Below are 20,695 nucleotides of genomic sequence, written 5' to 3' on the forward strand. Positions count from 1 at the left end.
CTGATAAGGTAACAACAATCTGTTGCTCTGCCCCTGAACAAGGCAGTTAACCCACTGTTTCTAGGCCGTCATTGAAAATAAGAATATGTTCTTTACTGACTTGCCTAGTTAAATAAAAGGTCAAATTAAAATAAATAATTACACTTAGTATTGTGTTAAAAGATGTATGCATTTCATGCGACAACTGTGACTTCTGTGAAATTGACACCGCTGCTATATTGATGCAACAATGTGCCATAAACCATAAGCTGTGCAAAACATGCATTTTGGAGACATAAAAGACATAAAAAAAGGGAAATGATAAGGTTTACATAGGCTATGGGTAACAATATGTTTTGCAGGAGCCTATCCTAATAGATTAATGAGAGGAATCGCTCCCCTATCTCACCCCCCCCTTCCGCGCCGCAACCCCCATATCTGAGACATCGTCTATTACCAGCTCTATCTCTCTACTTACACTACCCCCTTCTCAGAAATATCGAGAGAGAGAGAGAGAGGGAGAGAGAGAGAGAGAACAAGAGGGAGAGAGCGAGACGGCCAGCAGCTCCCCTCTGTGCACCAGTTACCGCGGATTGTGCAGACAGAGCTGTCAGTCTAGTCGTAAAAAACTTATTCACTGTAAAAATGTCGGCCAGATCAGGCTACTATCGGCAGGAGCTGAACAAGACTGTATGGGAAGTTCCCGAGCGGTACCAGAACCTGACTCCCGTGGGCTCTGGGGCCTACGGTTCGGTATGGTGAGTAGGCTATATGAAAGAGGGAGGGGCGAGGCTGTCCATACACACAATACAATGCAGATGAAAAACATAATTTAGCCTTATGATTTGTATTATGAATATACATTATTGGATAATATTGGGAAAAAAACAAGCCTATTTATAGCCTATTTTCATTATTATTGTGCAATTGCCAGCCTATTATCATTATTATTACTGAGGATGTTTTTATTGTTATTAAGCAGTTATTTGGCCTATTTCAATTCAAATATAATCCATGTTCGTGTAGCCTAGTTATTTTAGTTGTTATGCACGAGAAAATCCTCAATGTTATTTTCATGTTTGTTATTAAATGTCGATTTACTAGACTACTCTATTGGTATCAATATGATGCTGTCATATAGGCTACGTGTCCAATTGTATTGGTTTATCTGTCGTTGACACCATTCTCAAATACTGGGCGTCATCAGTCCAACGGCAGACTGTCTACAGTTGTTGCCTCTCGGTGCGGAGGCTTTAAACACCGTAAGCTTCGCATGTACATTAGCTGTTTCAGTCTGCCCCATACGATTCCCGCACCGAACGGAAACAACAAGGAGTTATCGGCGCATCGCGCCTGCAACCACGCGCTACGGAAGATCCTCCGAATCGTGACAGTTCTCAATAGGATTTCTAGAAGGCTTTTTGGGCTACTGACAGGGACAGCACTTCGGCAGGATCTACACTGAACAACTTAAGGATGCATGACACATCTGTATAGCCATGTGTATGTGTAGGGGCTACCTCAGTGTTGCTGACTGCAAATATCTTGGATTTTTTTTTTCAGACATTTGTGCTGTTATGGACTTTTATCTTTGATATGTGTATGTTCACTTCAGATAGTGAAGAGGGTCCTAGGGAAGAAATCTCAACATTGTATTCATGACCACCAGTCTGTTGACCTAACAACAGACATCAATTTCATAACCTGATCTCCTCCCCATACAGTAAATACAAGCTCTCTCTTTCTCACACACACACACACACACACACACACACACACACACACACACACACACACAGCTGTCTAGCCAATTGAGGTGCTTCTTATAGGCTACATTTCCACATGAACGAGTTCCTCTTTTCTCACAAGTGGGTTGGGCAATATTTCTTTGTTTTAATTTTTGAACACTCTTTGTCTGTTGCGGGAGAATAGACACTGTTGCCATGGCGAGGTGTCATGGTGATGTGTGCACCTCGACTTGAGTGTCATACATGCAATCCATATTGATCCATGCATGGGAAGGGAAATGAAGTGCTTTTACTATAACAGCACTGGTAGATAGATTAGATTGACATTGTAGGCAGAGCTCTCTTTGTTGTTTATATGCTGGTAAAACAGCCAACCATGGCCTGTCAATCAAATGCTTTTTCATCTCCTAGGACAGAGGGATGTGAGGATGTGATCTTCTGAGTATCAGCCCAGGGAGACAGACAACAGACATCTGTGATGCAGCAGACATGGAAGAGAAGGAAGGCACAGAAACTACATGTTAGCTCAAGCAATATCTAAGCCTTTATTGGTCCATTAGATTTAATGGAAGCTTAGCCTAGCTGATTGATGGGAAGAACTGCGGTGTTTTACTACTCCACTGAGAAATCATGGTGAAATCGACACAGTTATGTCTGTTTGATTTGATGAAGACCTTGGAAGCTGAGCAGATAGACATGGTAGCATTGCTCTAGCAACAATTCAAACAAAATACCATCCATGTGTCTGCTTCTTTTGACGAATACAATTCTCAAACAGTTAAAAACAAAACTCATTATTTATGTGGATTCACAAACACATCTAATACACCATCAACCAAGATGCAGAGCAATGCAGTCATGTGATCTTCTACCCCTACAAAATGGCACCACTGCTCATAGTACCAGTCTAGCCAGCAAGGACACTCACATTCTTACACACAATCTCTCTTTAACTTTTTCTCTCTCTCTCTCTCTCTCTATCTGAGCACTGCATTGTTCAGGCTGAGCTCCACCCATTGTCACCATCTTCTCCATGGCAGAGCTGATTGATTAGCAGAGGGGTGGGGGTTTGGGAATTGGGGAGGTATTTTATAGGGGGTTGGGACTGGGAGAGCCTTGGGAGTCCATGGACATTATTTCTGAGGATACAGAGGAGAATTGGAGTCATTATATTGATCCTTGGTGCTCCTCAATTTCCCTGCAAAGCCTCCTGAGATTGTTTGCCCGAGGTCAATGATCTGATCAGAAAGGCTCATATAATGAATATCAGATCAAATAAAAAATGTCACATGTGCCTAATACAGATGTAGACTTTACTGAGAAATGCTTACTTACGAGCCCTTTCCCAACAATGCAGAGTTAAAAAGTAAGAAAAATATATACAAGGAGCACAGGTACTGAGTTATTGAGCAGGGGTACAAGGTAGTTGAGGTAATACAGTATGTAGATGTAGGTAGGGGTAAAGGCGACTAGGCAATCATGATAGATGATAAAAAGAGTAGCAGCAGCGTATGTGAAGAGTGTGAAAGTGTGTCTATCCGTGAGTGTGTGTGTGTGTGTGTGTGTGAGCGTACGCAGTGCGTGTGTGTGTTGGAGTGCCAGAGTGTAGTATGTGTAAGTGTGTGGTAGAGTCCAGTGAGTGTGCATAGAGCCAGTGTGTGGTAGAGTCCAGTGAGTGTGCATAGAGCCAGTGTGTGGTAGAGTCCAGTGAGTGTGCATAGAGCCAGTGTGTGGTAGAGTCCAGTGAGTGTGCATAGAGCCAGTGTGTGGTAGAGTCCAGTGAGTGTGCATAGAGCCAGTGTGTGGTAGAGTCCAGTGAGTGTGCATAGAGCCAGTGTGTGGTAGAGTCCAGTGAGTGTGCATAGAGCCAGTGTGTGGTAGAGTCCAGTGAGTGTGCATAGAGCCAGTGTGTGGTAGAGTCCAGTGAGTGTGCATAGAGCCAGTGTGTGGTAGAGTCCAGTGAGTGTGCATAGAGCCAGTGTGTGGTAGAGTCCAGTGAGTGTGCATAGAGCCAGTGTGTGGTAGAGTCCAGTGAGCGTGCATAGAGACAGTGTGTGGTAGAGTCCAGTGAGTGTGCATAGAGCCAGTGTGTGGTAGAGTCCAGTGAGTGTGCATAGAGCCAGTGTGTGGTAGAGTCCAGTGAGTGTGCATAGAGCCAGTGTGTGGTAGAGTCCAGTGAGCGTGCATAGAGCCAGTGTGTGGTAGAGTCCAGTGAGCGTGCATAGAGCCAGTGTGTGGTAGAGTCCAGTGAGTGTGCATAGAGCCAGTGTGTGGTAGAGTCCAGTGAGTGTGCATAGAGCCGGGGAAAATAAAAAGGGGATCAATGCAAATAGCAGTGGTGGAAAAAGTACCCAATTGTTATATTTTGAGTAAAAGTAAAGATACCTTAATAGAAGTAAAACTTAACTGAAGTAAAATACTACTTGAGCAAAAGACTAAACGTATTTGGTTTTAAATATACTTCAGTATCAACAGTAAATGTATTTGCTAAATAATACTTAAGTATCAAAATTAGATGCATAAATCATTTAAAATTCATTATATTAAGCAAACCAGATGACACTATTTTCTTTTTTTTAAATTTACAGATAACCAGGGTCACACTCCAACAGATATAATTTACAAATAAAGCATTTGTGTTTAGTGAGTCCACCAGATCAGATGCAGTAGGGATGACCAGGGATGTTCTCTTGATAAGTGTGTGAATTGGACAATTTTACTGTCCTGCTAAGCATTCAAAATGTAACAAGTACTTTTGGTGTCAGGGAAAATGTATGGAGTAGAAAGTACATACTTTTCTTTAGGAATGGAGTGAAGTAAAAGTAAACGTTGTCAAACATATAAATAGTAAAGTAAAGTACAGATACCCCAAAAAACGACTTAAGTAGTACTCTAAAGTATTTTACACCACTGGCAAATAGTCAGTGTAGCCATTTGATTAACTGTTCAGCAATCTTATGGCTTGGGGGTAGAAGCTGTTCAGGAGCCCTTGGTGCTCCGGTACCGCTTGCCCTCCGGTAGCAGAGAGAACAGTCTATAACTTGGATGGCTGGAGTCTTTGGCAACTTTTAGGGCCTTCCTACTACACCACCTGGTATAGAGGTTCTGGATGGCAGTGAGCTTGGCCCCAGTGATGTACTGGGCCATACACACTACCATCTGTAGCACCTTATGGTCGGATACCAAGCAGCTGCCATACCAAGCGGTGATGCAGCCAGCCAAGCTGCTCTCAATGGCGTAGCCATCAGACAGAGGTATTATCGTACCTGCACTAAAGCAGACTCATATCACACATTCACTGTATACCATGCAGAACATCACATAGACACATGTATTCGTTTTCCATAATTACACCAGCAGACATCAAAAATCATATATGAATGTGCACATTTAAAATGCACTGGAATGTCTGAGATTTTCACAAATGTGGTTGCTACTTCAAATAGACTTTATTCCAATAACTGGAAAGCTTTTCATAGACTGCAAAACACCAGTCACGCGTAATGACAATAGTTGTCATTCTTGAGACATCGTACTGCCACTTCCCTTCGCTTTCCCAAGTCGTATCATTTCTCATTTCCCCGCTCAGCATGCAGACTGCAAACCCCTAATTCAATTTCAATGGTTACTTTTCCTTCCATCGGTCTCCTGAAAGGAAGTTGGAACGTCTTGGCCAGTAATATAACTAATTTGTTCTGACTGATGGGTTTAGAACTTGTCCATGATACTGAACATATTCTTCACAATGGAACTGGGAAACTCTTTGTTGGTGTAACGTTATGTAACAATAATATAGCGTTGTGCAAATGTTTGTGCTTGCACCATGAATGTTTCATTTAGTCAATGAACTCATTTCAACGTGCCTATTTCAACTGTTGCTGCAACACTATGCAAATCATGGCTACTGTGAGTGTGTGGTATTTGTCAGCACATTGTGTAGCTTTGTAGATGGCATATCCATATGCTTTTGTTTGTAGGGGCTTGGCTGCTTAAAGTGCTATTATCATGTCACTTCGGTGCCATTTAGCCGACGCTGTTGTGCAGAGTTTGTTTACAACGTGAGAGGACAAGCGATGGCCGCCAAAGCTCTCGGATGAAAGCACACATGAAATAGAATCTCAAGTACATGAACTGTCTATCGGGATTAACATGCAAGCTGCTGTGGGGAGCAAGATGCTGGAGAATAAAAGCAAGCAACCTTCATTTTGAATTCTATGTGCAAACAAGATGCTCTGGCAGATGCTTTCATGTTTGCCCCACTATTTCCTTTGAATGATTGTATATGCATAAGACTAAAGTCAATATAGATAGCTAGATGGAGAGAGAGAGAGAGAGAGAGAGAGAGAGAGAGAGCCAAATGACTTTGCATCAGATATTGCGTTGCCTTTGACGCCACCCTTCCCCCTCGCCCACTCTTTCTGTTTTTGAAACTTGAGGTGCATTAATGTAACAGCTGATCAAACATTCTGAGATGGAAGACAGAGTCAGTTGCAGAAATCGATGCATAGACTGCTTGTGGAGTTGTTGGCAGTGAGGTAGACAGCCATGTATGGAAGATGAGATGGCAGAGGACTGGTGTGTGTGTGTGTGTGTGTGAGAGAGATGGAGATGTCTGGCTTGTGTCATGGAAAGATGATGGTGTGCTAGCTGCCTGTTTGGCAAACATATAACGGGCATCTAGCAGCAGGTGCTTCTGTGGCTGTGAATGAAATGAATGCACTTGGCGTTGTCTGAAGGTGATGCGGTCTGATTATGGTGTGTACATGGCCTTGTGTTGTACACATGGCAGGCCCCAGGTAAGGACATAGTAATGGTGTAGCGCTCCTCACAGGCTGGTTAAAGGAGTTAGCGGTCAGGTTGATAATGACAGTGATTTACATTAATGCTGTTTTAGCTTCTTGTGGAGTTGTGGCTCTGTGCTGCCTTTCCTTCCTCTGTTCTTCACACTTCCTCTTTATCATCTCCTTTACTGCTTCTTCTTTCCTTCAGTCTAGTTTCTTTTGATTTCTCAAACACTTATTTCCTGTCTGGTACTTCCTGCCCCCTCCCTCATCTCTTGCTCTCCCTCAATCTCTCTCTGACCTCTACTCTTTCTACACTCCTTTGTCTCTTCATTCCTCTATAATGTTATTGCCTAGAATCTTTTTCATTTCCCCTAACACTCCTTCTCTCTGTGCAACATCGGAATTGAGTAAGATGTTGCTCCAAATGCTGCCTAAGTAGAAATAACACTGTCAACAACGGAGACGGCAGCGCAACACCAGTACACTACACAGACATACATTTGCACTAATAAGGAATCTAATAATTTAACGAGCAACATGTTTAGAAGCAATGCATTTCATTTTGTAAGTCTCTCTCTCTCTCTCTCCTTTGCTCCCCACAGCTCAGCATATGACGTGCGGCTACGACAGAAGGTGGCGGTGAAAAAGCTGTCTCGGCCTTTCCAGTCCCTTATCCACAGTAGGCGCTCGTACCGCGAGCTCCGGCTACTCAAGCACATGAAACATGAGAATGTGAGTAAGGAGTGGTTGAAGACCTCCCGTGTTGGCTAGTTGACCTAAATTGCCTTGATAATGCACAATAGAGTTGTAACTCTTTGGCATCAACCTTCTCCCTGAACAGGTAATAGGACTACTGGATGTATTCTCCCCTGCTGCATCGCTAGAGGACTTCCATGAAGTGTGAGTGACTACTGAACAAGCACCAGGATGTCCAAAATACCCCATACAGTAATTATACTGTCATGATTATTCTGATGATGACATATTGCATTTAAATAGAGCTTTTCACCAGGATTCAAGGCATGTACTGTCTAACTGAATTGGAACATCTCCATGCACTGTTCTAAAAGTCCCCTCCTCCTCCTCCTCCTCCTCCTCCTCTTTCCAGCTACCTGGTAACCAACTTGATGGGGGCAGACCTGAACAACATAGTCAAATTCCAGCGTCTCTCTGATGAGCATGTGCAGTTTCTTATTTACCAGCTGCTCAGGGGCCTCAAGGTAGTTAACCCCCCAACGCATCATGTTTAGACATATTTTTTTTACATACTATCCCATACACTCACAGTACAAAGCAACCTTCCCTGATTATAATTGTTTTTACTCACAAAGACAACTGTTACGTATTTCAAGATGCCACAATTAAACCTCAAACACCATCATCATGATCCTTTTTATACTATAAAATTACTGGCTATAATTTACTAGAATATCCCTTAACATCCTCTGAAATGGTATATATACTGTACCTTCACATTTGATTACAAACTCAGATATACTAAGTTTGAAATCTACATTATGCCTGCCTCACTAGGCAACACAGTTAAGAGGGGACTGACCAGCCAGCCTAGTAGCTAGCAAACCTAGTTACCAAGGAATGAACAAAAAATGTAGACCCTTTTAGACAGGGGCCAATGTTAGAATACACTGTTGACCTCTCTCTCTCTCTCGCACTCCATTCTTTCCTTTCTCCTCCCAATCCTCCCCCCATCCCGCTGCCATGTCCCTTTTCCCATCTCCCCCTGAACAGTACATCCATTCAGCAGGACTGATCCACAGAGTGAGTGGTGGCTTTCCTCTTTTCTTCTCTTCTTGCCCACTCTTTTCATTTTCCCTCATCCCCTCTTTTCATAAAGGCAGTCTTCTGGAGAGCAATTGCCTCTCCTGAGTGCTTTGTTGTCTTTAAAGGCAATTCTGTATTTAGAATGTACCAGTATGTGTGTAAGTAGATAATATCATATTGTGTGAGTGTGTCAGAGAGAGATTGTGTGCTGAGAGCTTCTTGTTGCATGTGCCTGTAGGCCTAACACCCAGCTTGTAAAACCCAGTATATGTTTCAACCTGTCTGTCTGTCTGTCTATCTATCTATCTGCCTTTTGGTCTGTCTGTGTTCATTCTTTCTCCCTTTCTTTTCCCCTGTCCTTCAGACAGTCTCTGTGTTGACCGGTCTGTCTTTTCATATGTCTGTCTCACAGGACCTGAAACCAAGTAACGTGGCAGTGAACGAGGACTGCGAGCTGAGGGTAAGACCAGTGACCCAGCCGCCCAACTCCTCAGACTATCACAACACAACCTTCCCCAACTCGGAAATGGCTATCACCATGACAACCTGTGTCTCTCTCGCTCTCCCCCAGATCCTTGACTTTGGATTGGCCAGACAGACGGATGATGAGATGACGGGGTACGTGGCGACTCGCTGGTATCGAGCGCCAGAAATCATGCTTAACTGGATGCACTACAATCAGACAGGTACAGATCCACACTCACACAACCCAAGAATGATCATAAAACCAAGATTCTCATTTCACACCACACGTTACCAGACACCTAATATTACAACCAAACACATACTCTATCATCAAACAGTTCTTTCCAGAAAGAAAAAGTATCTAGCTATATCTGTGACGTTATGGCTAATCATAAAATCCTGTTGTTATGACGACTGAATGTTAACGCCTCTGTTACAGTGGATATCTGGTCAGTGGGATGCATCATGGGAGAGCTGCTGAAGGGGAAGGTCCTGTTTCCCGGCAACGACTGTATCCTTCACTAACACAGACATGACTTGATACGGAGTGCACTACACTCCCCAACCGCTCTCCAGCGCTGTTACCGCCCATACTGCTCTGTGGACACATATCAGCTCCTCCCAGATTTGCATCACAATCCCATCTAGAATATAGCCTTTCTGTCTGAAGGGGAGGTGTATTGAGAGTGACTGAAAGGAAAGGAAGTTCACAATGGACTGAATTGTATTGACTGTCAACGACTGAAACAAATAGGAATGTGATTTACTGCTTTGTGTGTATGTATTGGGTCCTCAAATGTTGGAGTATGCTGTCTGTATAAAACGAACACTAGAACACTGTTCTAGCAAAGTCAAGTATGCCTACCCTCAGTCAGTTGTTCTACCTAAAGAGTTGGTCCTGCCAACCAAATGACTTTTTCACAGTCATGATGGCCCTTAATTAACCCCTCCTGATCTAAGATATCGACCAGCTAAAGAGGATTATGGAGGTGGTGGGCACCCCGACCCCTGACCTTCTACAGAAGATCTCCTCTGAACATGTGAGAAGATGGAGAAATAGAGGGAGAGATGGGAAAGTTGAATGGATCATACGCTATATCAATGCAAATTACTTTAATGATACTGATTATCCCCTGACATCCATTGATAGGTGTAATTGATTGACTAATTTGATGATCGACTATTCAATATTTTGCTTGTAGCATGATTGATTTCTCAATTGGCCCTGCAATGTACTGTACACATTGTCACATGTGTGTACATTGCTTCCTATTCATAGGCTCAGAAATATATCCAGTCTCTACCCTTCATGCCCCAGCAGGACTTAGAGAAGATATTCAGAGGAGCCAACCCAATGGGTGAGACTGAGTCATACCTGATAACTGAATTTGCTGGAGGCTAATTTTAACCCAAGACTATAGTCACCCAAGGCTATGGATAACATAATGCAGCTTTGTTAGTATTTTTCACTTTGCGCCTACATCTTAATCTCGGTCTCCATCTTTCTCTCTGCAACTCCATTCTTCTCTCTCCCTCCCTTCCTCAGCTGTGGATCTACTGAAGCGCATGCTGGTTCTGGACTGTGACGGGCGTGTTTCGGCCAGTGAGGCTCTCTCCCACCCTTATTTCTCCCAGTACCACGACCCGGACGACGAACCAGAGGCCTTGCCCTACGATCAGACGCTGGAGAGCAAGGACCGCACACTAGAGGAGTGGAAAGGTCAGAGAGAGAGATGGAGAGTGGTTGGAGGAGGTTAAGAGGGATTCTCTTTTTTAAAGATTCAACATTTATTTTCTGCTATGTTCTTGACCAGAACTAAACGTTCTCTCTTGCTTCTCACCTTTTGTTCATCCCTCTTTCTTCACCTCATCTTCTTTCTCTTTCGCTCTCTCTCTCTCCCACTATACAGAGCTGGTGTTCGAGGAGATGAATGGAATCAAAGCGCCTGTCAGCGAAACGAGCAGTCTACAGGTGGAACAGTGAAAGACAAACCCTGCCTCCTTCTGCTCTGTCTGTCCCGTCAGCTGATGAAGGACCGCCGTCTTGTCTCCGTCTGTCTGCCGGCATTGGGGAGGCGGGAGGAACCCAAAAGAAAGAGAGACTGTGGGCCAATCAGAGACAACGCTGTGTCCCCTAGAGGCATGACACCCCTCCCCTTGCTCACTGTGACAGGCTATTTGACTGCCTGTCATGAGTTTTGTAAAAGGGGAGCAGGGAGAGGGGAGGTCTGGTTGAACTGATAGGGATAAGAATACACACATTACGACGATTACAGGGAGCATGTTTTGATAGGCATATGTTTACAGTCTGTTGAAAAGAGGTAGGAGAGAGAGGCAGAGAGAGAAAGCAGCACAAGGGTTTTCAAACCTACCCAAGGGTCCAACTGATAAATAGGCATTGGCTACAGGTCACTGGAAATCTTTGTCATAAAGACATTTTATAAGCACTCATAATGGATGTCAGTTTAAATCTGCTTATAACACCTGTTATGTCATGGTAATGACAGAGGGTTCTAGTGAATTGTTGTCAAGAATTTCACGCGTTTCGCTGTCTCAGGCGCCGCTCCAGAATCTCCCGTAAGTGTTCAGTTGGGTTTAGATCTGGTGACTGAGACGGCCATGGCATATGGTTTACATCGTTTTCATACACATCAAACCATTCAGTGACCATTTGTGCCCTGTCGATGGGGGCATTGTTATCCTATGGGGGCATAGCCATGGTGGCCAAAATAATGGCCAGCCCAGAATTTTTATACATGACCCTAAATGTCACGTTCGTTTAGAGATGGATTAAACCAAGGTGCAGCGTGGTAGGCTTAAATCTTTCTTTAATTGATGACACCGAAAAAACAGCAAATACAAAAACGAAACGCACAGTTCTGTAGGGCTGGAAAGCAATAGTACAAAAACAAGATCCCACAAACTCAGGTGGAAAACAGGCTGCCTAAGTATGATCCCCAATCAGAGACAACGATAGACAGCTGCCTCTGATTGGGAACCATACCCGACCAACAAAGAAATAGAACACATAGATTGCCCACCCTAGTCACACCCTGACCTAACCAAAATAGAGAATAAAAAGGATCTCTAAGGTCAGGGCGTGACACTAAACATGTTGGGATTTTAATGAATTAACTCAGAAACCACACCTGTGTGGAAGCACCTGCTTTCAATAAGATTTGTATCTCTTATTAACTCAAGAGTTTCCATTATTTTGGCAGTTACCTGTATGCAGGCTATGCATTTGTTGCTGGTATCACCCATTTCAGATTCCACTGGCTCTAGTCCAACAGGTTTTACTAGTCCCTGGCTCTGTAGAGAAACCCAAACCTATAGCTGAAGTTTACATCTGAACATTCAGCAGATACCATTACCCACAGTGACTCCCACATATACCATTACCCACAGTGACTCCCAGATGCATGCAGTTTAAATTGGATTTACAGGTCTGAATGTTGTAGTTTCAGAGGTCTAATATTCTGCATGTTTTAAAGGGGCGTACGGAGGTGAACGAATTACAGGGGAATAAGATAATTATATTTTCCTGGAATTGCAACCTATACTAGCCCAAGAACTACAACAACAATCATATACATAATGCCTCAATTACAGTAGAGATAATCTGAAATACTCTTTCTCAGTTGATGTTTGACTATTTACGGTCCTGTATGTGTCATGTACAATTGTTGATATTGGAAACTTGTTGGATTTAAATAGAACTGCAAAAAAAGATGAATGTATACAAAACTGTATGTTAAAAAAACAAGTGTCTTTTCATTCTATGGTGGCATGAATTTGAACTGTACAATTTCTGCCATATGCATTTCCAATCAATAACCGAATGTCAACTCTGTGTCATAATGCCATGACAGCTCATGACAGTTGATGTCAACCAACTCAACACTATTACAACAGTTATAACACCATTATTCAGCATGAACAAGTAAACATTTGGTTACACATATTCAGAATAAATCAAATCGATCTATTCCCTGTCTTGGTAACGTCATGAATGCGTGCATCAATCCAGTCTTGTTTTCTCCCAAAAAATGATTAAGTCTATTGTTGTATGGATACATTCCTTAATGTTTCCAAGTATCACGCAGCAGCCTATCAGCCGGTATGCAGCACTATGTCAGTGGTGAGAATCTGTCATGGGCATAGCATGTTGTGGCATTATGAAAGACCACTTTACTCCAGAGTTACGGCCTACTCATTCCTCCTCCACATGGCCAAAGTTCCATCAATACTCCCAGCCCACACGCACAGTAGCTTTCCAGTGCTTTATGGGTTGCAAGTCTAAGTATACATGGCATTTTGTTTGTGTGTGTGTGTCAATTTGCCTTCAAGTTCCATTCTTGCATGTTTCCAACAAACATGCATGCAGGCATCAAACTATGTCATAATCTCTCAGCCACAGAACAGAAACAGTATTATGAGAGACCACCCTTCCGATCATCATGACGATGCATGTATCCTCTTCTTCCTCTTGTCATCAATAAAAGCTCAATTCATCACCAGTTATCTTACTGTGTGTGTCATAGACTCATAATAATTGTGTGTGTGGCCTACATGTACATTTTTACTTTTGAGACGGCAGAAAAACAGCATCAAAGCAGAAAGGAAGTGTAACCAAGGGAGGCCAGGAAAATACTAAAATAACTTTCATCCCTATTTTTAGGCTAGGCTAGGCTAGCTCTCTTTGCTATCTCATGACAACAGACAGCATTTTGGCAACATTCCTTGTGACTTGATTGTAAGACAATAAGGAACCAGGGCGGCAGGTTGCCTAGCTGTTAAGATTGTTGCTGGTTCGAATCTCTGAGTCGACTAGGTGAAAAAAATATGCCAATGTGCAATGGAGTAAGGCTCTTAACCTTAATCTGGATGAAGAGCATCTGCTAAATTACTCAAATGTAAAAATTAGTCTGGACAAAGACTCACCCAATAATAGCACAGAGCGACTCTAGTGTTTACCTTTTTCCCCGACAAAAGCCAGAGAGGTCATGCCACCAGCGTTCACCAGCGATACCATTGAGGTATAAAAAACGAGTGAGACCAGTCACTGGTTACGGTTATTTAGTCTTGTCACTGGAGACCACTGTCGGGCAACAGAACGCATTGCGCATTTGCTGAGTGATAGAGAGTGTGTAGGTGGTGGCGGCTACACGAGAGCAAGTGAACGAAGTGTCTAGTGCACAACAACGGGTCATTATCCCTGAATTAAGATTTAGCTGAGGATACATTGACCCCCATATCGAATTGAATATGTCGGTTCGCACGCGGACAGGATTTTACCGTCAGGAGGTAAACAAAACGGCATGGGAGGTTCCAGAGCGATACCGCGAGCTAAAGCAGGTGGGGACTGGCGCCTATGGGACAGTATGGTGAGTTTTATACGAGTTGAATCATCAAACATGGGTAGGCTACTCTTCGTAAATGTCGAATTTGGAGTTTGGCAATACAAACCAAGCCACAACAAGACGTGACTCGTTCCTAAAATAAGCATCGCTTTTTTTTTTAGGAACTGTTCATCTCATTCATTCTTCATGTGGTTATATCAAAAGGAAGTTTTGTGCAGTGACGTGCTCGATTGTGTCCGAATTAAGTCATCAACAAACATCGGTGCTATTTGATGAATAGTGAAGACTTAACTGTTATATTATGCGGTTTATGTTTAATTCCTAAGCATAGCTTAAACGGCAGGGACTTTTGGGTTTTGTGAAGTCGGGAAAAGCATAACAAAGAACCCCCATTGGCCTCATTGTCTGTTGGATTTTAGTGAGCAAGAGAAGATTTAGATTTAAGTGCATCCGCCTACAAGGCTACATCTGTTCTGGGTCTTTGCTCAATATTTATTGGGATATGCCTACCAAATGTTTCTACTTGAATTCCAGAAATACCCAAGAGTGTAGTTGTAGTAGGCCTAACCACTCGATTAAAAAACGTGATATTTGGAAGTGAATTGTTTTAAAGAAATAATTAAGCAAGCATTTAATAAAACATAAGAGTTTGGTCCTTCTTCACTAGGCTACCACCAATGGCCTACATTGCTAAAATGTATTCTTCCCTGTACCTACCTGTCTTGCTGCAGCTCTGCCCAGGACCGCAGGACTGGGGTGAGGGTGGCCATCAAGAAGCTCCACAGACCCTTCCAGTCAAAGCTCTTCGCCAAGAGGGCCTACAGAGAGCTCCGGCTCCTCAAGCACATGAAGCACGAAAATGTGAGGGCCTTTCCTCGAATACGCACCTCGTGGTTAATGAACATAAATAGAAAATGTGTCTGTTTCACTCTGCTAATTAGGCCGTGTCTAAAAATGAAATGGCACAACTCTACAGTACTGCATTTAAAAATGCACTTTTAACCACATCAAACTGTTAAAATCCTTATGGCCTAGGCTGCGTGCAGAGAGCAGTGACAGTTACTTTTTTTGCACACAGTGAGACAAACACAGCTGTTCCTTATGATTGGCAATTAGTCAGTAGCAGGGTAGTCAGAAATATCACATTTTAATTGTCACATCACAACCCATAATACGAAACAGAAACGCATCATATCAAGATTATAGGGCTGTTCGTTTGAAGCAGGCACAGGTTCTGAGTCGTGATTTGAGAAGTTGAGTCGGGCATTCAACTTGGTGCGGCAGGTAGCCTAGTGGGTAGAGCGTTGGGCCAGTAACTGAAAGGTTGCTGGATTCAATCCCCAAGGTAAAAAATCCTGAACAAGGCAGTTAACCCACTGTTCCCCCATAGGCTGTCATTGTAAATAATAATTTGTTCTTAACTGACTTGCTTAGTTAAATAAAAAGATATCTATTTTTTAAACACGTACATGTTGTAGCTCTCCTGGGCCAGGGTTGTACTTGGTGACCACTGCTTTCAGCGGTCTACTGGGTATACAGGGAGGAGGTCGAGATTAATAAGGGTACACAAGGAAAGTCTGAGAAGGAAGCCAATCCATGTTGTGGAAAAATTGCCTCATAGCAAACATCTACTTTAGTCAGTTGCTCACACTAGAATGACAGAGAGACACCCCATATCACAAGTGTGTGTGTAACTTCAAGTGGTAATCATTTCCTGATAATGTAATTGAGATACATGATGCGCACAAAACAATTCTCCAGTTAATCTACAATTGAGCTATTCTATTTATTTTCTGTTATTCTTCGATTGGCTTGGATTAGGTGATTGGACTGCTGGATGTGTTCACTTCTGAGATCTCATTGGACAGGTTTCATGACTTGTAAGTACCTCTTTGTCCAATACCCTTCCTGTTCATATATTGAATGTTTTTGTTCATCATAAAGTCTTTTTTTCCCTTTCCCCTGTCATTCTCAGTTACCTGGTAATGCCACTCATGGGTACTGATCTGGGGAAACTGATGAAGATGGAGAGATTGTCACAGGAGAGGGTGCAATTCCTTGTCTATCAAATGCTGAAAGGACTCAAGGTTAGAGTTGCATACATACACATGCACACAAAAAAATATATATACTTAGAAATGCTAATTTTATCGCCAACATTCAAATATGATACAAAGTTAAAGCAGTTTATACAGAAGGTTTAAATGTTTCCCAGAATATACTTGAATACCAACCTCTTTTTCTAATTTTATGACTTTCTCTTTTCATGGACTTTCGTGTCTCCCCACAGTATATCCACTCTGCAGGGATCATCCACAGGGTGTGTAACCCTTGACCTTTCAACTATGTGCATTGGGGTTGGGGCCCTTGCTTTTTTCACACCCAGTGCTATTCATGCCATTTTCCATCTCATAAGCTCTTTGTGTGTATGCTTGCGTGTGTTTGGGTCAATCTGGCAGCATGATAATGTAATTTTTCTAAATACCAACAGGATCTCAAACCTGGAAATTTGTCTGTCAACGAAGACTGTGAGCTGAAGGTACTACATATACATACGTATTGCTACCAGACCTGTGATAAGCACTGTGCTCTCCCTGTTCAGTCTCACTCGCTCTCGATTTAACTTAAAATCACTTTATTGCAATGGAGGCTGCTGAGGGGGAGACAGCTCATACTAATGGCTGGAACGGAGCAAATAGAATGGCAAACACCTGGAAACCGTGGATTTGATACCATTCTAGTATTCCGCTCATGCCATTACCACGAGCCCGTCATCCCAAATTAAGGTGCCGCCAACCTCCTGTGCTTTATTGTCATGAAAGGGACAATCCAATGTAGCCAAACCAATTCTCTCTCTGTCTGTCTCAGATCCTTGACTTTGGGCTGGCTCGGCAGACGGACACAGAGATGACTGGGTACGTCGTCACTCGCTGGTACAGAGCCCCCGAGGTAATCCTCAATTGGATGCACTATACCCAGACTGGTGAGTCTCTCTCATACACTTATTCGTGGCTGCCTTCTTTGTCCACATGATGGCAGTACTTTCTAATGTCAAAAACAGTGTTGTTGCCATGATTAATCATGCTATTGTATACAGAAAATATCCTAAAGTATGAGATCCTATGGAGATCTATCTCTTTGTACAATTTGTGTACAATATCTTTGTAACTGAACTCACTGGTATGGTAGCAGTTTGGTAGCAACGTGTTACTGAAGGACCATTCAATCCTATGGCAATCCTATATATGTCTGTCCTCCTCGATCATCAGTGGATATCTGGTCGGTGGGCTGCATCATGGCGGAGATGCTGCTGGGGAAGCCGCTGTTCAAAGGAAATGACCGTATCCTTTTTCAGTGTTTACTACTCTCTGTCTTCACCCCACACACCTACTGCAGAAAGAGAGAGACACTAGTATTTGTACTTATAATGATCCTGCCAGGCAAGTCAGCGGGTGCATTAGTCGTAATTATCGACTAGTCAGACTAGTTCTGTAAGCTTATTATGGCTAAGCATATATAGTATGAGCACCATGTGAATGTGACTTCCTGTACCACATGAGCTATGACACTTGACCCCTGGGTGAGCACAGACCTGGACCAACTAAAAGAGATCATGAAGATTACTGGTACACCCACTGCAGACTTTGTTACGAAGCTACAAAGCCAAGATGTAAGTCATGTGGGCACTCAAAATACAGTTGGAAGTCGGAAGTTTACATACACCTTAGCCAAATACATGTACACTCAGTTTTTCACAATTCCTGACATTTAATCCTAGTAAAAAATACCCTGTCTTATGTCAGTTGGGAATACCACTTTATTTTAAGAATATGAAATGTCAGTATAATAGTAGAGAGAATGATTTATTTCAGATTTGATTTCTTTCATCACATTTCCAGTGTGTCAGAAGTTTATATACACTCAATTAGTATTTGGTAGCATTGCCTTAAATTGTTTATCTTGGGTCAAACTTTTCAGGTAGCCTTCCACAAGCTTCCCACAATAAGTTGGGTGAATTTTGGCCCATTCCTCCTGACAGCTGGTGTAACTGAGTCAGGTTTGCAGGCCTCCTTGCTAGCACACGCTTTTTCAGTTCTGCCCACAAATTTTCTATGGGATTGAGGTCGGGGCTTTGTGATGACCACTCCAATATCTTGACTTTGTTGTCCTTAAGCCATTTTGCCACAACATCATTTTCCATCCTCACGATGCCATCTATGATGTCAAGCAAATAGGCACTGAGTTTGAAGGTAGGCCTTGAAATACATCCACAGGTGCACCTCCAATTGACTGAAATTATGTCAATTAGCCGATCACTTCGCTTCTAAAGCCATAACATCATTTTCTGGAATTTTCCACCTGACCGTGCTGCTGCTCCAGTTTCAACTGTTCTGCCTTATTATTATTCGATCATGCTGGTCATTTATGAACATTTGAACATCTTGGCCATGTTCTGTTATAATCTCCACCCGGCACAGCGAGAAGAGGACTGGCCACCCCACATAGCCTGGTTCCTCTCTAGGTTTCTTCCTAGGTTTTGGCCTTTCTATGGAGTTTTTCCTAGCCACCGTGCTTCTACACCTGCATTGCTTGCTGTTTGGGGTTTTAGGCTGGGTTTCTGTACAGCACTTTGAGATATCAGCTGATGTACGTAAGGCTATATAAATACATTTGATTTGTTTAAAGGCACAGTCAACTTAGTGTATATAAACTTCTGACCCACTGGAATTGTGATACAGTGAAATAATCTGTCTGGAAACAATTGTTGGAAAAATGACTTGTCATAAACAAAGTAGATGGTCCTAAACGACTTGCCAAAACTATAGTTTGTTAACAAGAAATTTGTGAAGTGGTTTAAAAATGAGTTTTAATGACTCCAACCTAAGTGTATATAAACGGCCGACTTCAACTGTACATTCAGATGGTACACATTCAAAGCAAACACAGCCTACTAGCGTACATACCAACAGAATACCATATATACTCCCATGTAAATCTGCTCCTCTTCCAACAGGCCAAAAACTACATACGGAGCCTTCCCAAAGTACCAAAGAAAGATTTGCACTTTATTTTTTCCAAAGCTAGCTCAGACGGTGAGCTGACAGTCTATTACTAAAGGATCATAAACGGGGGTTTACAAAACAGCTACTGTTTCTAACTATTGTCAGGAGTGTCCTTCTGACCATAACACCACTAAAGACAATGTGTTCCTCTGTGTGTGGCAGCGGTGTGTGTGCTGGAGCGCATGCTGTTGCTGGACCCTGAGAGGCGGGTGAGTGCGTCGGAGGCACTGGCCATGCCCTTTTTCAGCGAGTTCAGAGAACCAGAGGAGGAGACTGAAGCCCAGTCCTACGATCACTCCATGGACAACACAGACCTGCCCCTGGAACAGTGGAAACGTGAGAGATGGATGGATGGATGGATGGATGGAGGGAGGGAGGGAGGGAGGGAAGCTGAAGAAAGAGATGGAGAGCACAGGGAGGGAGGAGGAAGAGATAGGGGGGAGATGTAGGGGGAGCTTGGGAGCAGGAAGGGAGAGAGAGAGATACGGGCAGAGGAAAAAGGGGCAGAGATGGAGGATGGTGTGGCAGGTAGCCTAGACGTTAAGACCGTTGGGCATGTAACTGAAAGGTTGCTGGTTTGAATCCCCAAGCTGGCAAGTTAGGAAATGATGCAATTCTGCCCTTGTGCAAGGCAACAACTGCTCCCTGGGTGCCAATGACATGGAAGTCGATTAAGGCAGCCCCCTGCAACGCTCTAATTAAGACGGGTTGGGTTAAATGGAGAAGACGCATTTCGGTTGAATGCATTCAGTTGTGCAACTGACTAGGTATCCCTTTCCCTAGGAAGAGGATTTAAGGGAAAGCATTCCTTTTTTCATTCCACATGATAAAGGGAGAGAAAGATGACAAGGAAGAGATGAGGGAGGTTGATGTGTGATAACACATTTAACTTGAAAGAAAGAAAGAAAGAAAGAAAGAAAGAAAGAAAGAAAGAAAGGAAGAAAAAGGTATAGAGTCTACAGAGTGACTAATTAGTAATGTATTGTGATAATATATCCTACAGGTCACACATTCACAGAGATCCTGTCCTTCAGGCCTGCAGCAACAGAGACCAAGGACCCCAAAGAGACATCACTCTGAGAGTACACCCATACCTGTCAATGATTATTGTATTGTACAGATGTAATGCGAATGCAATGTACAGAATGTAGTTTATTGATTATAAAAAGATTTTCTGCCAAATAAACATTTTTAAAGATATTGTCAATCTTGTGTAATTGTGGAACTACTGTAACAGCCTCCTACTGGCCCTCCAACACCACTTCCAGCTGCATCTGGTCACCCATCCAGGGAGTGACCAGGACCAACCCTGCTTAGTTTCAGAAGCAAGCAAGCAGTGGTATGCAGGGAGGTATGCTGCTGGCTATAAATGATGAAACAGCATGATCATTACACAAATACACCTTGTGCTTAGGACAATAAAAGGCAATTTTAAAATGTGCAGTTTTGTCACACAACGTCACAGATGTCTCAAGTTTTGAGGGAGAGTGCAATTGGCATGCTGACTGCAG

The 20,695-nt window shown here is 43.0% G+C and overlaps 2 protein-coding genes across 3 annotated transcripts; both read left to right on the forward strand.

Annotated features, from left to right (window-relative positions):
• The first annotated feature begins 479 nt into the window (after positions 1–479).
• LOC118392441 (mitogen-activated protein kinase 11) lies at positions 480–13,287 on the forward strand. The gene is made up of 12 exons (XM_035784440.2): positions 480–737; positions 7,114–7,243; positions 7,353–7,411; positions 7,620–7,731; positions 8,261–8,290; positions 8,706–8,753; positions 8,865–8,979; positions 9,198–9,269; positions 9,719–9,798; positions 10,038–10,116; positions 10,305–10,478; positions 10,669–13,287. Exons 1-12 carry the CDS (start codon positions 625–627, stop codon positions 10,740–10,742), a joined length of 1,086 nt encoding a protein of 361 aa, XP_035640333.1. The 5' UTR covers positions 480–624; the 3' UTR covers positions 10,743–13,287.
• Positions 13,288–13,566: 279 nt separating this feature from the next.
• On the forward strand, positions 13,567–20,384 carry LOC118392440 (mitogen-activated protein kinase 12-like). Of its 2 annotated transcripts, XM_035784438.2 has the most exons (12): positions 13,572–14,145; positions 14,853–14,982; positions 15,943–16,001; positions 16,097–16,208; positions 16,412–16,441; positions 16,613–16,660; positions 16,990–17,104; positions 17,391–17,462; positions 17,712–17,791; positions 19,136–19,214; positions 19,347–19,520; positions 20,188–20,384. In XM_035784438.2, exons 1-12 carry the CDS (start codon positions 14,027–14,029, stop codon positions 20,262–20,264), a joined length of 1,095 nt encoding a protein of 364 aa, XP_035640331.1. In that variant the 5' UTR covers positions 13,572–14,026; the 3' UTR covers positions 20,265–20,384. The 2 variants fall into 2 exon arrangements, with proteins under 2 accessions (XP_035640332.1, XP_035640331.1); XM_035784439.2 differs by lacking the exon at positions 16,412–16,441 and having other exon boundaries at positions 13,567–14,145.
• The last annotated feature ends 311 nt before the right edge of the window (positions 20,385–20,695 follow it).

This window comes from Oncorhynchus keta, chromosome 13 (genome assembly GCF_023373465.1).
Source record: "Oncorhynchus keta strain PuntledgeMale-10-30-2019 chromosome 13, Oket_V2, whole genome shotgun sequence".
Taxonomy (NCBI): domain Eukaryota; kingdom Metazoa; phylum Chordata; class Actinopteri; order Salmoniformes; family Salmonidae; genus Oncorhynchus; species Oncorhynchus keta.